The sequence below is a fragment of the Cordyceps militaris genome (assembly GCF_000225605.1).
Source record: "Cordyceps militaris CM01 unplaced genomic scaffold CCM_S00007, whole genome shotgun sequence".
In the NCBI taxonomy this organism is placed as follows: Eukaryota; Fungi; Ascomycota; class Sordariomycetes; order Hypocreales; family Cordycipitaceae; genus Cordyceps; species Cordyceps militaris.
This window is the reverse complement of record NW_006271975.1, coordinates 1,262,084-1,282,794: the sequence shown is the minus strand read 5'-3', so window position 1 is coordinate 1,282,794 and position 20,711 is coordinate 1,262,084. Positions and strand designations below refer to the sequence as shown.

Below are 20,711 nucleotides of genomic sequence, written 5' to 3'. Positions count from 1 at the left end.
TCATCGGTACTTTGACAAAGATGGAGGGGCTGCGTTTGACGACTCGCATCTCGCATCCCCCGCGTCCAGCGCAATTTTTTGTTGCCATCTCAGCCCTTCATCCTGCAACAGGTGCTGTGCTGGTAGCCTGGCCTCTTCGCCGCCATAATCATGCCTCCCTCGTTTCTCGTTGGCAGTTCCTGCTTCACGGCCTCTGACCTGGAGGAGCTCCGGGCCCGTATTGGCAAGGCCGCCGATGCTCCCGTGAAGCAGCTCCAGGGCGACTGGTTCTACTATCTGGACCTCAAGAACAACTCTGACGCCGTTTTTGACAAGATCAATGAGCTTTTGCAGGATTTCGGCAACCAACAGCCGCCTCTCGATGAAACAAACGCCAATATACTCACGCTCTACATTACCCCGCGTTACATCTCCCCATGGAGCTCCAAGGCCACCAGCATCGCCCACGTCTGTGGTTTGCGCGATGGTGTCAATCGTATTGAGCGCGGAAAGCGTGTCATGATTGAATTCGGCCAGCCTGCCACCGAACAGCAGATTACTGCCTTCCGCGACATCCTCCACGACCGAATGACCGAAATCTTCGACCGCACCCAACCCGACAATGCGATCATGTTTGCTGAAGGCTCGCCCTCGCCTCTTGTTGTTGTCGACATCTTTGGTGATGGCAAGGATCCTCTTACAGTCCTGGCCGACTACAACAAGACCAAGGGCCTTAGTCTCGACCAATCCGAGATGGAATATCTGGTCGGCGTTTTCAAGAAGCTTGGCCGCTCGCCCCATGATGTCGAACTTTTCATGTTTGCCCAGGTCAACTCGGAGCATTGTCGCCACAAGGTGTTCAATTCGTCTTGGAACATTGATGGTGTTGATAAAGACAAAAGCTTATTCCAAATGATTCGCGAGACTCACAAAAACACGCCTGATTACACCATCTCGGCTTACAGCGACAACGCAGCCGTCGTGCAGGGCGAGGCGGCCAATTACTGGTCCCCCGACTACTCGACTGGCACTTGGAAGCTTACACCGGAAATCGTTCACATTCTTACCAAGGTCGAGACCCACAACCACCCGACCGCCATTTCACCCTTTCCCGGTGCTGCCACTGGCTCTGGCGGCGAGATTCGCGACGAGGGTGCCGTGGGTAGAGGTTCCGTGACCAAGGCCGGTCTTGCCGGTTTCTGGGTCTCTGACCTCCTCATCCCCGACAACCATGCTCCTTGGGAAAAGGACATTGGCCGACCTGCGCACTACGCCAGCAGTCTCGATATTATGCTCGAGGCCCCCATCGGCAGCGCCCGCTTCAACAACGAGTTTGGCCGCCCATGCCTTACTGGTGTCTTCCGAACCCTTCTCACCCCTTCCGATGCAACCGAATCTACAGATGCGAAGGAAATTTCTGAGTGGCGCGGCTACCACAAGCCCATTATGATTGCTGGTGGCTTGGGCACTGTTCGACCTGAGCACGCTCTCAAGGAGCAACGATTTGTTCGTGACGGAGCTCATGTCATTGTTCTCGGTGGTCCTGCCATGTTGATTGGTCTTGGTGGTGGCGCCGCCTCGAGCAATGCCACTGGCGAAAGTAATGCCGATCTTGACTTTGACAGTGTCCAGCGTGGCAACCCCGAGATGGAGCGACGTGCTCAGATGGTTATCAACACTTGCTGCAGTCTCGGAGTCGAGAGTCCTATTGCCATGATTCACGATGTCGGTGCCGGTGGCCTATCCAACGCTCTGCCCGAGCTTGTCCAGGATGCCGGCTTCGGTGGCAACTTTGAACTGCGCCAAGTTGAGAGCGCTGATCGCAGCATGAGCCCACTCCAGATCTGGTGTAACGAGGCACAGGAACGCTACGTTCTTCTAATCAATGCCGATGGTATGAACCGCTTCACCAGCATCTGCCAGAGAGAGCGATGCGGCTTCTCTGACGTTGGCACTGTCGTCTCAAAGACCTCCGACGGTGTAAGCAACCTTGTTCTCACCGACCGCGAGTCAAAGCAATACCCACGACCCATTGATCTGCCAATGAATGCCCTGTTTCCTCCCAAGAGACAGCTGAAGCGTACGGTCACCTCCAAGAAGCCTACCCTTACTCCTTTCAATGCCCTGGCAAGCCTAGAGAAAGCCTACGGAACCGGCCTGTCCACGCAAGAACTTTTGTCCAAGGCTGTTGAACGCGTTTTCCACCTGCCTGCTGTTGGTTCCAAGTCTTTCCTCATCACAATTGGTGACAGAACCATTGGTGGTCTGACTGCCAGAGACCAAATGGTCGGACCTTGGCAAGTGCCCGTCTCGAACGTGGCCGTCACTGCCACCTCTTTCCACATTGGTGGAAACCAAAAGACCGGCGAAGCCATGGCCATGGGTGAAAAGCCTACTATTGCTCTGATCGACCCGGCTGCCTCGGCCCGCATGGCAGTTGCGGAATCGCTTATGAACCTCGGTGCTTCTGATGTCATGGGTGACCTGCGTCGCGTGAAGCTGTCTGCAAACTGGATGGCTGCTGTAAACCATCCTGGCGAGGGTGCCGCTCTCTACGAAGCTGTTCAAGGCGCTATGGAAATTTGCCAAGCGCTCAACGTCAGTATTCCTGTTGGCAAAGATTCTACATCTATGAAGACTGTATGGAGGAACGGCGAGGAGTCCAAGAGTGTCACTGCTCCAGTCTCCGTCGCCATCTCGGCCTTTGCGATTGTCGAGGACTACCAAAAAACTTGGACTCCTCAACTCCGTCGTGTTGAGGATGTCGGCGAGACTCTTCTCATGTTTGTGGATCTGGCCGAAGGCCGCAAGGCCATGGGCGGCTCTGCTTTGGCCCAATCTCTCGGAGCTCTTGGCAACGAAGCGCCGGACATGAAGAACTTTGATCTCATTACAGATTACTATGATGCTCTTGATCAGCTTCATAAGAGTGGAGTTGTTCTAGCTTATCACGACAGATCTGACGGTGGTCTCATTACTACCGTTGCTGAAATGATGTTCGCTGGTCGCTGTGGCGTGGACATCATGATGGATGGTATATCCAAGACGGGTAGCCCGGCTGATATGATTGATGCCCTCTTCAACGAGGAACTCGGCGCCGTCTTCCAGATTCGGAAATCTGACGAGACCAATTTTAAGCGTTGCTTTGCCACTTGCGGTCCGCCCGCGGGCCTCATTCGCAAGTTTGGCGCTGTCAAGTCCAAGGCCAAGCAGAATCTTTCTGTCCGCTACGGCGCTACTCCGTTTGCTACCCTCGATCGTGTTGAGATCCAGAAGTGGTGGAGCAAGACTTCGTATGCCATGCAGCGCCTACGTGATACTACTGCCGGTGCTGATTCCGAGTTTTCTCTCATCGATGACAAGGAAGACCCTGGTATCTCGTACAAGCTCAGCTTTACCCCGTCTGAGAACATTCTGCCTCTGACCAAGTCCATTACTGGCATGTTCAGTAAGGCTCCTCGCGTTGCCATCCTTCGCGAGCAGGGTGTTAACGGGTACGCCGAGTTGGCATACTCATTCCGCGCCGCCGGCTTCGAGGCCGTTGACCTTCACATGACTGATATCCTCGGCGGCCGTACCCTGGCTGACTTTGTCGGACTGGCCTTGCCTGGAGGTTTCTCCTACGGTGATGTGCTCGGTGCCGGAAACGGCTGGGCTCAGTCGATCCTGATGAACAAGACGGCCGGCGGCGAGTTTGCCGCCTTTTTCAGCCGCCCCGACACGTTTGCGCTCGGCATCTGCAACGGCTGCCAAATGCTCACCCGTCTCAAGTCCCTCATCCCCGGCACGGAGCACTGGCCCAACTTTGTCGACAATGCGTCTCAGCAGTTTGAGGGCCGCGTAAGCATGGTGCGCGTGCAAGTCGACGAGTCCAAACCCTCAGTCTTCTTCCATGGCATGAACGGCTCCTCTCTCCCCGTTGCCGTCGCCCACGGCGAGGGTCGCGCGCTGTTTGGCTCGCCCAACTCGTACCAGCACCTCTCCGACGCCGGCATGATTCCGATGCGCTACGTCGACAACCGTCTCAACGTGACAGAAAAGTACCCCTACAACCCCAACGGCAGCCCTGGTGGCATTGCAGGTGTGCAGAGCAAGGATGGACGATTCGTGGCCATGATGCCTCACCCGGAACGTACCATCATGGCCGGTATCGCCAGTTATATCCCGGATGGTGCTGCTGAGACGTGGGGCGAGTTTGGGCCTTGGGTTCGTCTCTTCCGCAGCGCCCGTAGATGGGTTGGCTGAATGATTTCTTTGGTTCTTCTTCACATGTTGTCGTATTATATACAAAACATCAAATCATACAACTTTTCTCGTTCATGTTCGGCGTTTTGGGAATGGAATTGACTCGGGATGAAATACAGAGTCTTGAACAGATAGGCACGACGAAATGCAACGTTACATATTTACACACATGATACATGTCATACCCTACAAGATGAAAGTGCTGATGCTTCTTTTCATCATTGGCCTTGTCATTTGACTTGTCAATATCAAGCCATTAATTCACATGTAGTGAACTGCAATACCATGATTCGCCGTTGACCTGGCAGGCAAGGACGGGCATAACGGGAAGCGAGAACCATAGCATCGCTCTTCGACAGAGAGCATTAAGGAACACTCAGTACAAGTTGACATGGCTCATGGTGCGAAAAGGGCATTATTATTGCACCTGTATTCGTGCAAGGCCACTGTACCAGGCCTCGAAACTCCTCAAGCAGTCGCATCGCCGTTTGGGACGAGGTTTGTTCGCGCCAGACCACAAAGCCCAGTCCCCTTCCAGCGGGGGTTCCTGAAGACGATACAAAGTCAAAAGCCGACAAGAAACATTCTCGTCGCCCGTCCCCCCCTTCTTCTTTCCGGATAGTGTGCAACGGCTTCAGAGAATGCTGCTGCCCACCTCCTCCCACAGCCGAGTCCGGCGGCGGCGACGGCCCTGGAACATCAGCCTCGCGCCTCCCCGCCCCCTTTCTGCCAAGGCTATCAAAAAGGTTCAAAACCCCTTCCGAGGCTGAAAAGGCCGTTTATTACTCAAACGAGGTGTTGGAGTATTTGCACCCCAGCCAGCAAGGAAGCCACACAGAACCAGACCGCGCGGCGTGTCGTTCGAGCCACCGTAACTAGTATATCCGGGCCGTGTTCGGTGAATTCCAGCATGGCGGCTCTCCTGACGAAAAAAAGGCGGATGGTGTGACAATAGTGTTACTAGGAGCCTTTCCTGTTATACATGTTTGGGGGGGGCGAGGGATTCTCGTATTCATGCAAATTTGGTGGTGGACAGGGCGTCGGCAGCAGCTGTGTGTAAATAGGCTATTGGGCAATCTGTAGATCCTCGTGTCTCCAAGGAGGAGAAGAACTTCTATAATTTAATCATCCCAAGTTTTCGGAGCCCGTCGTTGACTCACGTCTATACCCGTCGCATCTGGCTGCCCAAGTGCCAAGGGTTGTAACTGCTTGGCAGGAGAAGCCAGAAATACAATAAGCGGGATACTACGAATTATTGAAAGATGAAACATAACTCATCTATCAGCTATTTTTATTCTCCGACCATCGATAAGGTTTCACTGCTATAAGTTTGACGAGTAAGTAACGACTGCAGACTTCCAACAGCAGTATGCGCGTACTCTCTACTCCTCGAAATGCTCAATACAACGACCCTGTACAAAGTACAAAACGTTGCTATTCTGTTGCCAAAGTCCAGCGTTCATCTCCCCCCCCCCTTTTTTTGGTGGTAGACGACCTTGACGCCGCGCGTCCTTGACAGTATTTGGGGACTGTGGAGTTGGGAGACAGTTTTGAGTCAGGGAGGGTCGTTCCGAGGGAGACCCCCCCCCCCCTTGGCCATGACCAAAAGACGCATACGTAATGCACGCGGCGCCGGCGTTGGAGAAGCGGATGGGGAAAGAAAGCCGCTTTTCTTTTGAAAATAAACTCAGAAACGCACTGGCGCACAAATGGTTCAATACTTGCTTTGACAAGGGGCGACGCAATCAAGCTGGCCTGCTTCTTCAAAGCACTGCCGCGAGGCCGCGATCAAAGACGTTGCCGCCCGTTCCGAGTAGAGGGGACGATAATGGGTTCAGAGGCGCTGTTTGTCTCTGCCCACCCGTGGCATGGGGTCATGTATTGTTAAGGCAAAGGCGGAAAGCGGCACTGTATTACCAGTAGATGCGCGGTTCGTCTTGCGCGGCCGTTTGCGCACCTCGGCGCTGTGCAGATCGTCAATGTTGGGGGCCCAAGTTGCGTGGTAATAAGATTTCGGGTCTCGGAACTTCTGAGAAGGCCGGGGTCCAAAGCACTCCGGGTGCGGCCTCTCCCAAGAAGGTGTCGGAACAGGTTCGAGTTGTCATGCTGTGCTACAGGCTCACTCCGTGCCTCGAGTTCCTTGCGGTGATGTATGTCACATGGACGTTTTGACTGTAGACTGGATCGTGACATGCACCACAGCGTCATCATGTGCTCGACGGCCAGGCTCTATTGACAGAGCGAGTTGCCACCGCATCGGGAGAAAGGACGCGGGTGAGAGAATTGCAATGTACTTAGTTACCTTGCATCTCCGCCACCTGAATCCATCGTTGATCGTTGATCAATTCAGATGACGCCTACCCCTGACACACACTTTCGAGCAAGTTTCCCCTTTGCTCGGCAACGGCAGTTCAAATGAAAACCACAAAAGAGGGCTGAGTTGCGCCCGTGGTTCTGGTTGCGGGAATCGTATGCGGCCTAATTCTCGTTGGCCATGCATGACACTGTTTCAACGTATCATGCACGGAGTTGATTACGCGCCGAGCAAGCCGAAGAATCCACCTACCAGTATGCGAATGGATTGGAGAGTTGAGTGCAAAGACGGCAGAGTTTGAAACTCGGACCGAAGCCTTCACCTTGGGCAATGTCGACTTGGGAAAACCAGGGCCAATCAAGGAACCAGCGTGCACGAGTCTTGTTTGTTGATGAGGGAAAGACAGGGAGAGGAGGGGTGTGAGTAAAGTTTCTCGCAACCTCTCTCCAAATAGCACTGCGGATGTTTCGCGCTTTCCTTTCCTTTCTGCATGTTGCAACCGATTTAGCCAACCTCTTGGGATAGAATGGCCAACCACGAGCCAACCACCAATCAAACGCATCAGCGAGCGGAAAGAAGGTGTGCCAGATGCCATGCATCGAGGGATCGACTCGCAAAGCTCTCTAGCGTGGTGCGTAGCCCAGCCCTGTCGGGACGGCACGGCAGGATTTGTCGCTGGTAAGGCTTCTGTACCGACATGACCGTGAGACAAATCTGCAACTTGTTATTAGTTAGAATTTTTGTCCTCTTTCTATGGGCCCATGCCCTTGACAGAGTCAGGTCTAGTTATATCGTTAGTAGTTAGTATTGGTATATGGTCTCAAACGTCTTCGTCTCGTTGTCAAGATGCAGTCATTGTTTCTAGACTGACAAAGCACTACATAACTAAATCACAGACAGTGCTAGGGAAAAAAAAGGGTCCATACCGGAACTGTCGATATTATGTACGACTTGGGCAGCCCTGCAGCGCCTATCCGTACATATAGCACCGGTTCAGTCACACTGCTGATAGGGACCACGCTCGCTCGCGGAATCAGTTGCGCACCGGTGACAAGGCAGAAACGAGGCCACGGCTCCGCGGCTCGTTGCTGCAGGTCTTGTGTCAGCCTCTGCAGAACAAGGCCGTGGCTGCAGAAGGCAACGAGGTCCATCATGGCCTGGCAGGGCTGCGCTGCATATATACTTCGTACCTATGCGACACGCAGAGCCAGGGCTGACCAGCCATCTACCAACGGCTAGCCGCGGGCTTCTGCTCAGATGTTTTCGTGTGGGAAACCAAGGCATCAGCTATTATCTTCATCAAACTCTGGAACCCATGTCTTTTCTTTGGCGCTCAATTCAATCATTTTTGAACCGTTTCTCTGGCGTTGTGGTCAAGTCTGGAAGGGAACTTGATTGGTCCATCAGGTAGCTGAAAAAATGACTTGTGTAAAAAGGCGCCGACTCACACCTTGTTTCGAGCAAGCCACCGGCGGCACAAAATGGATCACTAGGGGCGAGCTGTGAGCCAGTCAGAGCCCTGTCACATCAAGATTGCAGCGAGCAGTGGAACATGAAGACCCTCTATTCGTAATAACCAGAGGCCGTTAATAGAGGCTGAAATGCCCTTATCAACTGAGGAGGGGGCGGGATAGACGGTTTTGCAGTTCGCTAGCGCCCAGCCCTGTACGGAAGAGTTGGGTCGTCGTTCATGTTGCATTGGTTATCAGGGCAAACTCGGCCGAATCGCGCTGATAGCCCACGTTTCTCGCAATGTCGCCTTGCAAGGATCAACGGGTACTGAAAGCGAAAGAAAAAACTGATCCGTCATATGCACGGGCAGCACTGCCAAAGCTGCACTGGCAATGCCTCATGCAAGCCAAGGCATATTGTAACATTTCAACCCGAAGAAGGATACACTGGCCTGTCGGCGCTTTTTCGTTTTTGCAGACATGGTTCCTTTGTTTCTGGGTTTTCGGTGGCTGTCGGGCCAGCCTAGCTAGCGTCCGTCTGAGCTGCTCTCGTCTTTTTGACAAAGACACCACCAGCCTTTGAAGGACAGCCCCCAGCTGAACGCGCCAACAATGGCGCCGTTGCCCTTTGTCAGTTGCGTACTTGGTAGAAGAGTGCTGAACCGAGTAACTAGGTGGCTAGCAATAAGCGACGGATGCGATCTGGTAGCGAGAGCTGGAGATGACCGTCTTCATGATTCGCTTTGCACAGCCATTGTCTCCCTGTTGATGCCAGCGCGTGCAGAGTGCAGATTCACGAGCCGCTCGGGCCCGAACATTCCGCGGGCACTTTTCTGCATGCTCAGCCCTGTTCTATTGCCCCCCAAGCCGCGGCGAAATAATGCTGTCCCAAATCCTCTGCAGCAGGCGGCTGCACCCGTGCTGCTGCTTCGCTAGGGGCCGAACCAGCCCACCCAGTGCATCTGTGCGAGATGATGGGCAATCCGGTTGTTTCCCCGCTCGTCTGTGATGCCCGTTCCGACTCATCGTGACCCTTGTAGCTGATGAGAGCAAGGCTAAATAAGCCAGGCAAACTTTGTGGCGCTCTCAAGAAATTCCACGAAAGAAAGACGAAGGAAGATCCTAGACCAGATTCAGCACCCGCGGCCAGTCAGCAAGCCGAGAGCGTAATGCAGTGTGATGAGGCAAAAACCCTGTGAATATGCGGGGGCAGCAATTATCCGCATTTGTGCCAAACGAGAACTCGTCCCATCCATCCTTCGGCAAGTCTACCCGCCAAAAGAAGAAACGGTGAAATAACTACGGAGTACTCTGTAGTCATCGTAGAGTTTCTTGTTCTCTCGCTTGCAGTGGAGGCACATAGCCGGCTCCCTCGACCTGCAGTTCGCGACAGGCGTAGCATAGCTCTTGCTGATCGGCAATGACATGGGTATGGAAGGGCAGGTGGGTTTGACAAGACCCCTCTCATAGTTGAGTGGCAGTGAGGCGGGCCCATTGTATCACTTCGGTAAGGCTATGGGGTAAGATATCAAACCCGACCATGAAGCCTTCCTTGACCGACCTGTGAGCTGCAGGGAATACTTAGCGAGCACAGCCTGCTTTGCTGAAATGGCCCTTTCCTTCATTGAGCTCGCCTCATGGGCGCAAAATTAGTAAAGGACAGGCAAAGACGGTCAGAAGAACAAGTCAGTCAACTCTAAGCCTTGTGACACCAACCAGAGTCACGGCACATCTTGGTATAAATGTCGAATGGGGTGTTGAAAGAGTTCACCAAGAAACACCCGAAACACCCTGGTGATCAAATCTAGAACCCGGATGTAACCCCGCAGCAAGCCCGAATTATTATTTTTTCCCCCAGCCCTCTGCGCAGTCAAAAGGCGGCCCAGCAGTTAGTTATAAAAAGAAACCCGGCTGCGTCGGCTAAAGAAATTGCCAGCGTCAACTGCCACCCATTTGGTAGTGAGGACATACATTTGCTGCAACGTCGAAACAACAAATGCTGATAATCCTTCTTCTCGGCCTTTATGGCTTATTTTCGTGGACCCGACATGTTGATGCCAATTCGAATGGCCGGCCCGGCCGACTTGCTTCCCCGGAGATGGGCATAGAGGCGCAGAATAATGCCAAGCAATAACTAGCAATGGAATACTGTCCCACTCTCGCCTCACTTTATTGAGACCATGTGGCCCAATGTGCCGCCTTTGAGGGACTTGCGAGCTTTGCTTCAGTCTGAAAGCGCCATGTTATCCTGTTTCTTTTGCTGGTTCATTAAGGCTTTGAAGTGGGGGAGAGGGGGTGAGCAGCCCAACGGAAAACTCCGTCATCGCATTTGTACCAAGTAACAGCTGCGACAAAACCAATATGCCCAAGCCGCAGGCAATCCGGATTCCCAGGAACCCAGTATTTTCGCCTCATGGGTTGCTCTTTGGTGTTCCAAGCGTCGTCCGACTTTTTGCTCTCGGCTCCCGCAGCTTTGTTATCTGACCATCCAACGAGAGAAGGCAGACAAGATCCCCTTCGTCTAAACACACACCCTCCCTCGGCCCGGGTAAGACACGTCCGCTAGCCAGCCCGATCAGGAATGCTTCGACAAGGCAATCTGGAAAACTGCCCTAAGAGGCAAGCTTTTACGCGTAACAGTCCGTGCTGGCGTCCCCATGCTGTGGGAACTATTAGCGTCTCCGCTTGCTCTCTATGTACTGTACAGTACGAATTAGTGACCAGTAAAAAGTCCCAGGCCCTGGTACCAACTGCTAGGTAAGCACGGAACTCGATGAGCCTCTCGGCGATCCCATGTCAACGGGATTGAGAAATCGTGAACAAAATGAGTCAGACTAATTCGATGTGTTTCCGTATTGCTGCCTGTACCGTGCCATCAGTGCACTGACATCGTTGGACTTGAGTTAATGAAGTATGTGCATATTGAAATCGCCCAATATGTATGCTTGCTTTCCGATGCTGGAAAGTCGCCTCAGTAGGGCGTATATTCTATATTCATTCGAACATGACTCGACAGGTTACCTTCCAGAAGCATATGCAATTGTCGGCTCGGGATATATCAACCGCATGACGAAACGAGAACGATATTTTTGGCCCGGCACCAATTCACAGATATTGACACTGATGAGCCTTGGCCTCCCCGACGAAGGAACAGTGCAGTTTATTGTGGCGGTTAATAGCAGGCAGAAAGCGCAATCAGCGTTTGCAATGCCTTCGCATGATGGACCAGGGGTACCAACCTTGACTGTGCCAGGGAGATTTATAAGTTAGTTCACGCTTATTAACGAGTTAGCAACGGGTCGATAGGATGTTCGGTATTCCCAGCGTTGGCTGGCAAGCTGACGACTGGCACCTGTTGGGAGCAGCCCTGAAGGATGGGTCATGCCAAACTCAGCAATATGAGGGAAGCTACACGAAGCTCTCCATTCTCATATGTGAAGCGAAATGTGGGCGACAATGCCTGCCAACTTACGCAACCGTTTCCCGGGTCTTATTAGCCACCGAGACCGCCCTGGTTTCCAACTAATAATAGTCAACGCTGGTCATGTCCATCAGGGAGAATCAGCTAGTTACCTTTGCACACAAGTTGTCGATGTAAAGCTTTGATGGCGTGGACAAATGCTCTGAGAGAACCCCGCATAACAAAGTCAAGCGTCGTTGTGGATCTCGCCTTGCTGCGGTGTCATTGAGACTGTAGCAGCATCTGGTTGCCAACCTCGGGAGCACGTATGTATGTATGGAGTAGCATCGGTGGCTGGTCTTGAAACATACTCATCTCTGTGGTCCTCGAAAATAGCTGACGACGCAATTCGATCAGCGGCTCCTCCACAATTTCTTGTGCTGGAGAGGCCATGGCTTTTTGAAACAACCTCTAGACTCGAGGCCAAGTCGATAGACGATGACGATTCACGAGGGACCGCGCAGAATAGCATCAGAGGGCGAGACAATGAACAACCGACAGCTTACATAGTACATAGCAGGTACTTCCTCGAGTCTGTCAGTCATGCGATTGCGCAATCGAACTGCCGGCTGGTCCTTCCACGCGTTGCAGCTGGATCGACGACTGTGCAATTACGGAAAGGCTTGGCGGGCCTAGCTCCGCCATGGCGCAACGCCACGACGCATGGTTCGTTGAGTTGTGGACATGGTAGAATCTCGGCAGCGCTGTAAGCATCAGTCATTCAAGCAGCCCAGCTTAAAAATCGCCCCCCTGCTGCGCCATCGCGACGCTGATAACTCATAGGTGGCCAAGCCCTCTCCTGGGGGAATTAGGTGCTCGGGACGGAAACCAGGGTTGAAGAAGTCTAGGGCAAAACGGAATTGTTCCACAACGTTTAATAGTGGCCAACGGTCTTGCAGTGCTCTGCCGGACAGATATCTGGATGAGCCAACGCCCTGCCACGTGGAGCCTGCAGTTGGTGCTGTCGAAACCGTCCAACTCGTTTATGTAGTTAGTCCAGGAGTTGACACATCAGGCTGGATGCAATAACTACTGGCCGTTAGTGGCTCGTTGCTGGGGTCAACCTCGTCGCAATAATTGTTCTCCAGTTGCCCCTTTCAGCGCCGCGGAAAATGACAAGGGTGAGGGGACTAGGTCGTGGAATAGTCCAAGCAAAATATTTTAAGTCGAAAGCTGTATTCCGCCGCTGCACTGACGCGGCTCGATAGGAGCGCTGGTTGGCTGTCTATCGCCAGGAGTTGAGGGGATGTGGCGGACGTCACTGAATCGCATTGAGCCCCCAAAAGCCGTCATGCGGCTGGAAAGAGGGCATTTGGCATGCGTTTCGTGGGTAACCCGGGAAGTGGCGGGGAAAGTCTAATTGACATAGCTGGACAATAGACACTAGTTAGTTAGGAGGTCGGTTGATACATCGACCTAGTGGATACGTAGGGCGAGGCTGCATAATTTCGGCCGGAACACTCCCAGTCCGGTTGGTACTGTGAATGATGTGGTAGGGCTGATGAGTAGCTATCTGGCCAACGGTGCACGCCCTGTGACCTAAAGGCCGCAGGAAACTGCTACTTCTTAGAGCTTATGCGCCTGCTTACTTGTGATCCACGTAGTCCAAAGCGAAACAGAGTGCATTGTTGCCAAGATGACGTTGAGTAGCAATGACTCAGTTGTGGTGTTCTTCCGAGCTAAACACCTTTCCTTGCTATTGCGAACTGAGTGACCAGTAAACTGCGGGGAGAAAGAATTCCGATGAATCAGCTTACTGTTAGCTTTTCCATTCTTACCTTGAGAGGACGGTCCACGTGGTCATCAAGTAACTACGTGCGGAGGTCGACGCTAGGAATATAAACAAAAGCCGTATTGTTCGCGTACTTGCTTGATGGAAATTAACCGCAGAGCCGAGAGCGCCTAGGCGAAACAGGAGCAAATTTCAGAGTTCCCCTCATGTCTAAGCGGAACTTGGTGTGGTCGTACAGTCGAATAGATGCTGCTTAGGTCGAGGAGCATAATAATCATAGGAATCCTTCTGTAGCTTCACCGTGGGGCTGTCATCCCTGGGAAAGCAGTGATCCTGCCATCAGAGGGACGATAGATGCGGCCAATGTTTCCGAATTAAGAGTCAACTAGGGCAAGAAGCTCAGCCTTGAATGCTGACATGCCATGGAGCTGGGCGCAACGGTTTCCCGGACTTCGGATTTCGCAGCAACGTGGAGGAAACGGACTTGTATCAAGATGTTGAGGATGACAACAAGCGCTTAGAATCGTACAGGCGAGCATGGACGAAAGGGACCCCTAGCCTCTAGGCAGCTAAGTGTGATTCGCTAGGCTTACTGGCCTCGTGATCTAGTGTTAGCTTTGCCTCACGGCATTGTGGTCTAGTTTACTCAACGGTGATCGTGGCTGGGGTAGGGGCGTGTCGTATTGGTCGGGTTTTTAGAGAAGTAGGAGCAACAAGGGTCGTGTCATCACAGGAATGGCTACCGGGGATAGAAATCGGGCATCAGACCGCGGGGGAGGGTAGGCATTGTCAGTAGTGTCATGACGATGGTGAGGTGCGTTTGCAAGATGGTTTAGTATAACGGGCACGGAGTTGGTGGCCCCACGGACAGGTCGTGGAATAGCCCGAAAGGGAATGGCGGCATAGATACCCCAAGTACCAAGTACCTATGTAGAAGGGGTGCTTTGTGATAATTAGTACCAAGTTGTTGTCGATACATATGGTCAGGACTTGCTACGCAGCGGGAAGCGGCATCGCTCGCGTGATCTAGGATCAAGTTTATTAGTGGAGGTGAATGTGGCGCGCTGTCAGTTGTTAGGACAATGTGAGTTGCCTGTGGTGTGCAAGGCCGCGAAACGGCTGGATCAGCCGGGATACAGGTGACGAGGCGCTCTGAAACAGCCCGAAAAGCTGTCAGGATGAAGCGGCAGATGGTGGTCTCTAGGTACTCCAATGCAACAAACACTGCTCGTTATTTCGGGAGTCTCGCAACTAGTGAAAAAAAAAAGCAGCAAACAGTCTAGGAACGCATGGCGGGCAGCTCGTTCCAGCAATCGATTTTGAGGCTACACTGGCAAGATAACCACCATTCTGTTCACTATTATTACACAGAGTCCTCCAGGGAGTTGTATAATTACGTCGATTCGGTCTTTGGGGCTATTAGCAGGTCAGGGGTCCAAATCCAATACTATGGTTCAGATGCAAGATGACTGACTCTTCTGCCAGGTCCAAGTGCCGGCCGCTGTTGAGCCAGGGGTGAGAACACACGGCCAACGCCCCACGAGGGTCAACGCCGTCACGCGGTGGCGCGACCCCAACTGGCAACCCCCCTCGGTCGCTGGGCCACGCAAGCCTTTATTATTAGCCGGTGGAGGCGGCTGTTATAAATTGAAGGCTAACTTGTAAAAGGCTCTAGGAGACAAACTTGGTCCGGATTCCGGGCAGTGGGGACAGCCATCTCAGCCCAGTAATACTTAGGACTGCATGAAAGAGGAAGAGCCTAACCGCTTGAATTAGCACTAACAAGACTTGGCTCTGGTACTCCGTACACAGCCCTTCTTGGTGATTCCCTCAGCTCTGATTGGCGTGGCTTGTAGGGCAAGGTACATGGCACACAACACGAGATGGCCAAGTGACATACCAGTGTCCAGTCAGGAAAGCCAAGTCCCCGACCGGCGGCGGGGACTTTGCTGCGGGCCGGCGTGTGTTGCAATAACTCCGTAACTAGTTATTACTGACCAATCTGAAATACAATCAAGGGTCTCGAACCGGAATGGTCTAAAACGGTGTCTGGTCTCCCGGCATACTGGTAGTTGTATGGAGCAATTAGTATTTCCGGACTGGAACTAATGCAAACACGGGTCACATGGGTCGTCGCTACCTGGATATTACAAGTTGACAAGGCAAATAGTAATAAGCAGTGCGCAGCGCACAGCACTCGCGTCGGAGGGTCCTAAACCACGACCAAAAGCTGACCAGAAACACGGCGAGGGTGCGACGAGTTCCGAATACATTGTCTAGGCTGGTGAATACCTGTTGATACAGTTACTAAGGTCTCGCCGTTTCTCGTCTTACTTCTACGCGTTATTTGTGAGATTTTGTTGCAACTTTGGACGTATAAGAAGAACCCTTGAGCGAACCAGCCGTGATTTTGACCAGCAGAGCATGGTAGTAATTCGTCAATACAGTGTGTAGATGGTTGTTTATCTGTAAACTGTTCACGGCCTATCGGCGGCGACGGGCGCTACTTGATTAGCTCCTAGGTAAAATCAACTCATTCAAGCGCAAGGGGAGGTAAATAGAGGTCACAGTAAGGGAGGCAGGGTAAAACCCGTCCGTCCCGGATCAAGCAGCGATTGGCTAGTTATCTAGTATCGATTTAAATAGTCAGGCTGCATGATCACATCACAACAGTGTCGTGCGCGCACGCCACTGGAGAAGAGCAGACCACACCAAACGGTCTGGCCAACCCGCCAGATCAGGCTCACTTCAGCCTTGCGAAGGGGCGTGTGGCAGACTTTGCAGCGGAGGAGCAAAGGCAAACAGGGCTCGACCGGGCCAAGACGCCAAGGGACGAGTGGCGGACTGAGAGACAGCCCTGGATAAACGAGGGTGCATCTGGTCGCTTGGGATGTATTGGAAGCGAGACTCACGGGTGGTGGTAATTCGTTACATAGACAGCTGGTTGGCGTTTGACGGGTTTCCTGGACGTTGAGGAGGGGCCCTGGGCGGAGCTGCTAGAAAAGGCCGCCCGGAGCGGAACGGACTATTGGAGTGATGCGTCCTGGGCAGGCATCACACCGGCGATAGCCATCGGCGATAGCGAAAGGAGATGGAGAGCTGCATTTTGACAAGATCTATAGCCTACTGAGTAACTATTGCCGGCCTGCGCTCCCCAACATTGACAGCAAGTTCCGTCTATTTATGACTAGTATTAGAGGCCTACATATGTACCAGCGGTCGCAGTATGTCGTTAGCTACCTACCTAGGTACGTTTAACTACAGGTAGCTAGCGGTAGTAATGGCAGTCCCACCCCTTGGCGGCGTGCCTATATGTACTAACGACGCTTGTAGGCTTGGTAGCCCACTGCGCACCAACCCCTCCTTGGAGGCGTACAGAGAGAGGGCATGCTGAAGGGGAACAGTCTGGACGAATTAGTTATTTCTACCTAGGTAGGATGTGGTGGCAGTGAGATACCTTAGGTGGTCCTGGAGTGAGATAGGTGGTCGGTATCGTGGCCGGCGGCGAGCTCCTAGGTACGGGTCGGTCTGCGAGGCACACTACCTGCCCGTTCACCAGTATATGCACGTCCAGTACCACCTTCATCAGCACTGTAGCTGTGCGTGCTGCAACGCCATACAGGTAGGTACCTTGGTACGCAGCGCCCATTTTCGGTAGGCCCACCGACCAAGCACACACCTCCAGAAGCTCTCCCCAGCGCTCTAGGCCTGGCACGCCCCCCCTGGCCGCTAACGCAACTCCCTCACCCTCTGCCAGGGCCCCGCCACCACCACCACACACCACCGTACACGTACATTGCTACTAAGGCAGTATTCGTGCTAGTAGGGGACAGTCGCTCGCTTCTACTGGTACGGGCCAAGACTACAGGGCACGATTTTGGTGGGTTCCAGCGGGCTACGGGCTGCGTAAGTGTCCCCTCAGGCCGCGGAAACCTTAATAGTGCAGGATGCTGGGCGGCGAAAGCCAAGAGCACAGCGTCGTCCTCGAGGCTTCAGGCGAGGGAGGCGGGGGCCTACAGGCGACCGGCGGGCGGGCCCTACGGCGCCTTACCAAGGCACCGCTCAGCCGTGGGAAATAGCGCCTGCCGTTTTTAATTTGGTATATGTACGCAAGCCGCCCACTCCCTCCCTCCATCTTGTCCAACGCCCTCTCTGAATCCCTCCGTTTCTGCTCGACATTGTCACCATCGTCTCCCGTGTTCCGGCTCGATCCTCATCGCCGGCCTTGCATTTCAGCTTCCCCGACTCTGATCCTCGCCGTCGACCTCTTTTTCTACTACTGTTGATTCTGCAGTTCCGGCCCCCCAAGGCACCTTCATCGCGTCTCCTCGCCGGTCCTCCCGCGCTTCCGGGTCGAAAAAAGTCGTCGTCATCACCTCGCCTCTCCACACGCAGACAACCACCGCCGCCTCGGCGCGACAACTTTGCACTGCCATCGTGCCGGCTTCTTACAATCTACGCCTCATCATCCTCGCCAGCGCCTCTGCTATTTTAAAACGCAATTCGTCCAAGTCAAGTCACCCGGACGGTCCGCCCGACAGTTCCGTCTACTCTATGCCGCTTGCACCTACGTCGTAATCAATCTGCTACATAACTCCCGGCTTCGCTCGCCTTCACTTGCCCATCCTGGCAGCGCCACAGCCCGACCCTCCTTCTCCAAGTGAACAAGACAACGCCGCAATGGCATGTCCTCCTTCGTACCGCGAGCGTGCGCCTCCTTTACCAAGCATCAAAATCCACGCCGGAGATCGCTTCTCCTCACACGATATGCGCCTTGGCCAAACCGGTGCCATCCCTATTCCCGGCATTGAGCATCGCCATTATGCCCCTCCGCCTCTGCCCCCGCCCCCCGAGCCTTTTACTGAGCCGCACCGCCGTCCTGACGATATCAAGAGAGAACGCCGAGGCTACGCCAGCAACTATAGCAGCTTCAATTCACTTTATGCCGACCAACGACCCAGCCTCAAGCGCCGAGACACGGGCAGCACCACTGGTGACGAAGGGTATGCCAGCTATGCATCTACGGACCGGTATGCCTCTGATACAGAGCAACTGCTGCCTCCACCTCGACCATTGTACTAACTAACCTTAACCAGGTCTCGCGAGTCCTTTCCTACTGAATTTGTCGCCCTGCAACATAACAATTTCAGTTTTAAGTCTGCCGCCGACAGCCACTGCGACAGCATGAAGGCTAAGCTTGATTGCTTGCGACCGTTGGATCGACCGCCGGCCCGCTCCATGGTCAGCGATATATCTCACAGAGAGGCTCGCCTCGCCCCTCCCGCTAGCCTCGCCGTCCAGCTTCCCATCCATAGCCGCGAGCGTAGCCTTTCAGAATCGCGTGAGTCGTCCTTGTCCAATTATCGCCATTACGACCGATCGCTCAAGGACGGTTCCGAACTCGACTACCCTTCGCCACGCAACCGCTCACGCCGCAACACTGGCGACGATACCAACTCTGTACATGGAGCCTACGACCACCATACTCTTGACGATATGGAGATGGAAGAAACCAGTTCTTTAAAGCGTCTGTACATTGACGAGTCGCACTCCGCAGCTGGCCAGAAGCGCAGAGCCCCTAACCCTCCCGATGAGTATGGTGCCCATGACCATGTCGGTTTGGCTGAAACCATGCGCCGTCGGGAAGGTGCCGTTCGTTCATCGCCGACTCCTCGACTCGCTACGATCCCCCAGGGATCTTCACTCGTAGCAACGTCGACCACTGCTACCTCTCGAACCAACTCGTACCTGTCTACGCTCTCCATCCCTTCTCCACAGAATGGGACTACCTTTAGCCACCGGTCGCCAGGTGGCATCTCCTCCAGTGGTGTCTCGCCCGCTAGCTCAACCTCACCATACACTGCGTCGTCGCTCAACCCCAGTCCCCGCAGCTCCATTTCCCGTGTCCCTACCCATGGTAGGGCGCCGTCTGGCAGTAGTCCTCGCAAGGTTGTTGAACCTGGCAAGGCCGCCATCACGAAGCTGCAGGGTTTTTACATGTGCGAGTGCTGCCCCAAGAAGCCCAAAAAGTTTGACTCGGCCGAAGATTTAGCGTAAGTCATCTGCCCTTATCACGCGGAATAAATGAGCGAGCTGACTCTCTCCTTGACAGTGCTCACGAAGCTGAGAAGCAATATGAATGCAACTACTGCGGCAACCGCTTTAAGAATAAGAACGAGGCTGAGCGCCACCAGAACTCGCTCCATGTGCGACGCCACAGCTGGTCTTGCTCTGCCCTGTCAGGCTATGACCGAGCCTTCCATGAGTCGACTAACCGGCCTGGAGAGGCTGACGTCTGCGGCTACTGCGGCGACGAGTTTCCTCGCACAGGCGTTGCGCCTGGCACTGGTGCTCTTAGCGGTGGCGTCGTCCCAAAGCGCCCTACTGACCAGGACTGGGACGAACGCATCCGCCACTTGCAGGAGATTCACAAGTTTAGGGAATGCAACTCTTCCAAGAAGTTCTACCGTGCCGACCACTTCCGCCAGCATCTCAAGCATAGCCACGCAGGCACCAGCGGCAAATGGACAAACATGCTTGAGAATGCCTGCCTCATGGACGAGGAACCTGTGCAGCCTGGCAATCGAAACTAGACAATCGGACTTGATAGGGTCCAACGACGACAACAACGACAACAAAGCAAGGCAAAGAGCGCCCTGCACATATTGCGCTCCTTTGCAACGAATTTTACGACGCATCTTTGAACGGGCAGAGTTGATCCAAGTCATTCAACGGCGTTTTTGTGATTATATACTAGGCAATGATATTCGGAACATGTACTTTTTTTTGGTCGTTTGGGGGCAAATTGGCTTGAAAAGGGCGAGGTGGTAGGATACCACAGTAAAAACCCTGATGGAAGCATCTGGATACCCACGTGAATAGTTGCATCCTCATTTACTATTTACTATTAGATCGGCTGGTGTTGCGGAGCCGGAAAAGCACCAAATACAGACAGACAGCCTCCTGGCAGTCTTGTTTTGCACTTACTATTCTATCACCGTTTCCGTGTTGTGACGCAAGATGTAGCAAAGCATGGGCTATCCAGGCTGTCCAATAGAAACAAGGTCACGCCATTGCCAAGCACCGCCAGGCTCGCCGCTTCTGGGACTAGCAGCAGTCTCGATAAAGTGGCTGGGCTGTGTTCGCAAGAGGATGCCTCGAAAGGATAGCTGCTGGAGAAGGATAGATAGATACTGGAGGGCTAGGTGAGACCTTGTCCGGAGTACATATAAGCTCAATACTGATGCGATCTGACAGGCGGAAAGCCCTTCTCGTGCCCTATCTCAGCCCTACGAGCAGCACCAAGCCGCAAGCCTTGCCATGATTCCAGAATCATGCAGGCTACCAGCACACGTTACTGCAAACTGGATCGTCCTTTTCTTGGCGGTATGAAGGGGTGTACTTGTATTTACGCAATGCAACCAGGGACGGCATCTCTATCAGAAAACGGACTTAACCCGTCTTTTGGTATAGCCCCGGGCCAGGAGGCGACCAAAGCGCACACAGGGATGCTATATCCGTGACGCAAGT

General features: G+C 53.5%; 2 protein-coding genes across 2 annotated transcripts; both read left to right on the top strand.

Moving 5' to 3' along the window:
• Positions 1-150: 150 nt before the first annotated feature.
• On the top strand, positions 151-4,224 carry CCM_08622 (phosphoribosylformylglycinamidine synthase; the record flags this gene model as incomplete). The annotated part of the gene is made up of 1 exon (XM_006673759.1): positions 151-4,224. One exon carries the CDS (start codon positions 151-153, stop codon positions 4,222-4,224), a length of 4,074 nt encoding a protein of 1,357 aa, XP_006673822.1.
• Positions 4,225-17,861: 13,637 nt separating this feature from the next.
• On the top strand, positions 17,862-19,774 carry CCM_08621 (C2H2 finger domain protein, putative; the record flags this gene model as incomplete). Its single annotated transcript, XM_006673758.1, has 3 exons — positions 17,862-18,211; positions 18,278-19,234; positions 19,294-19,774. The coding sequence occupies 3 exons, from the start codon at positions 17,862-17,864 to the stop codon at positions 19,772-19,774; spliced, it is 1,788 nt and encodes a 595-aa protein (XP_006673821.1).
• Positions 19,775-20,711: the final 937 nt, after the last annotated feature.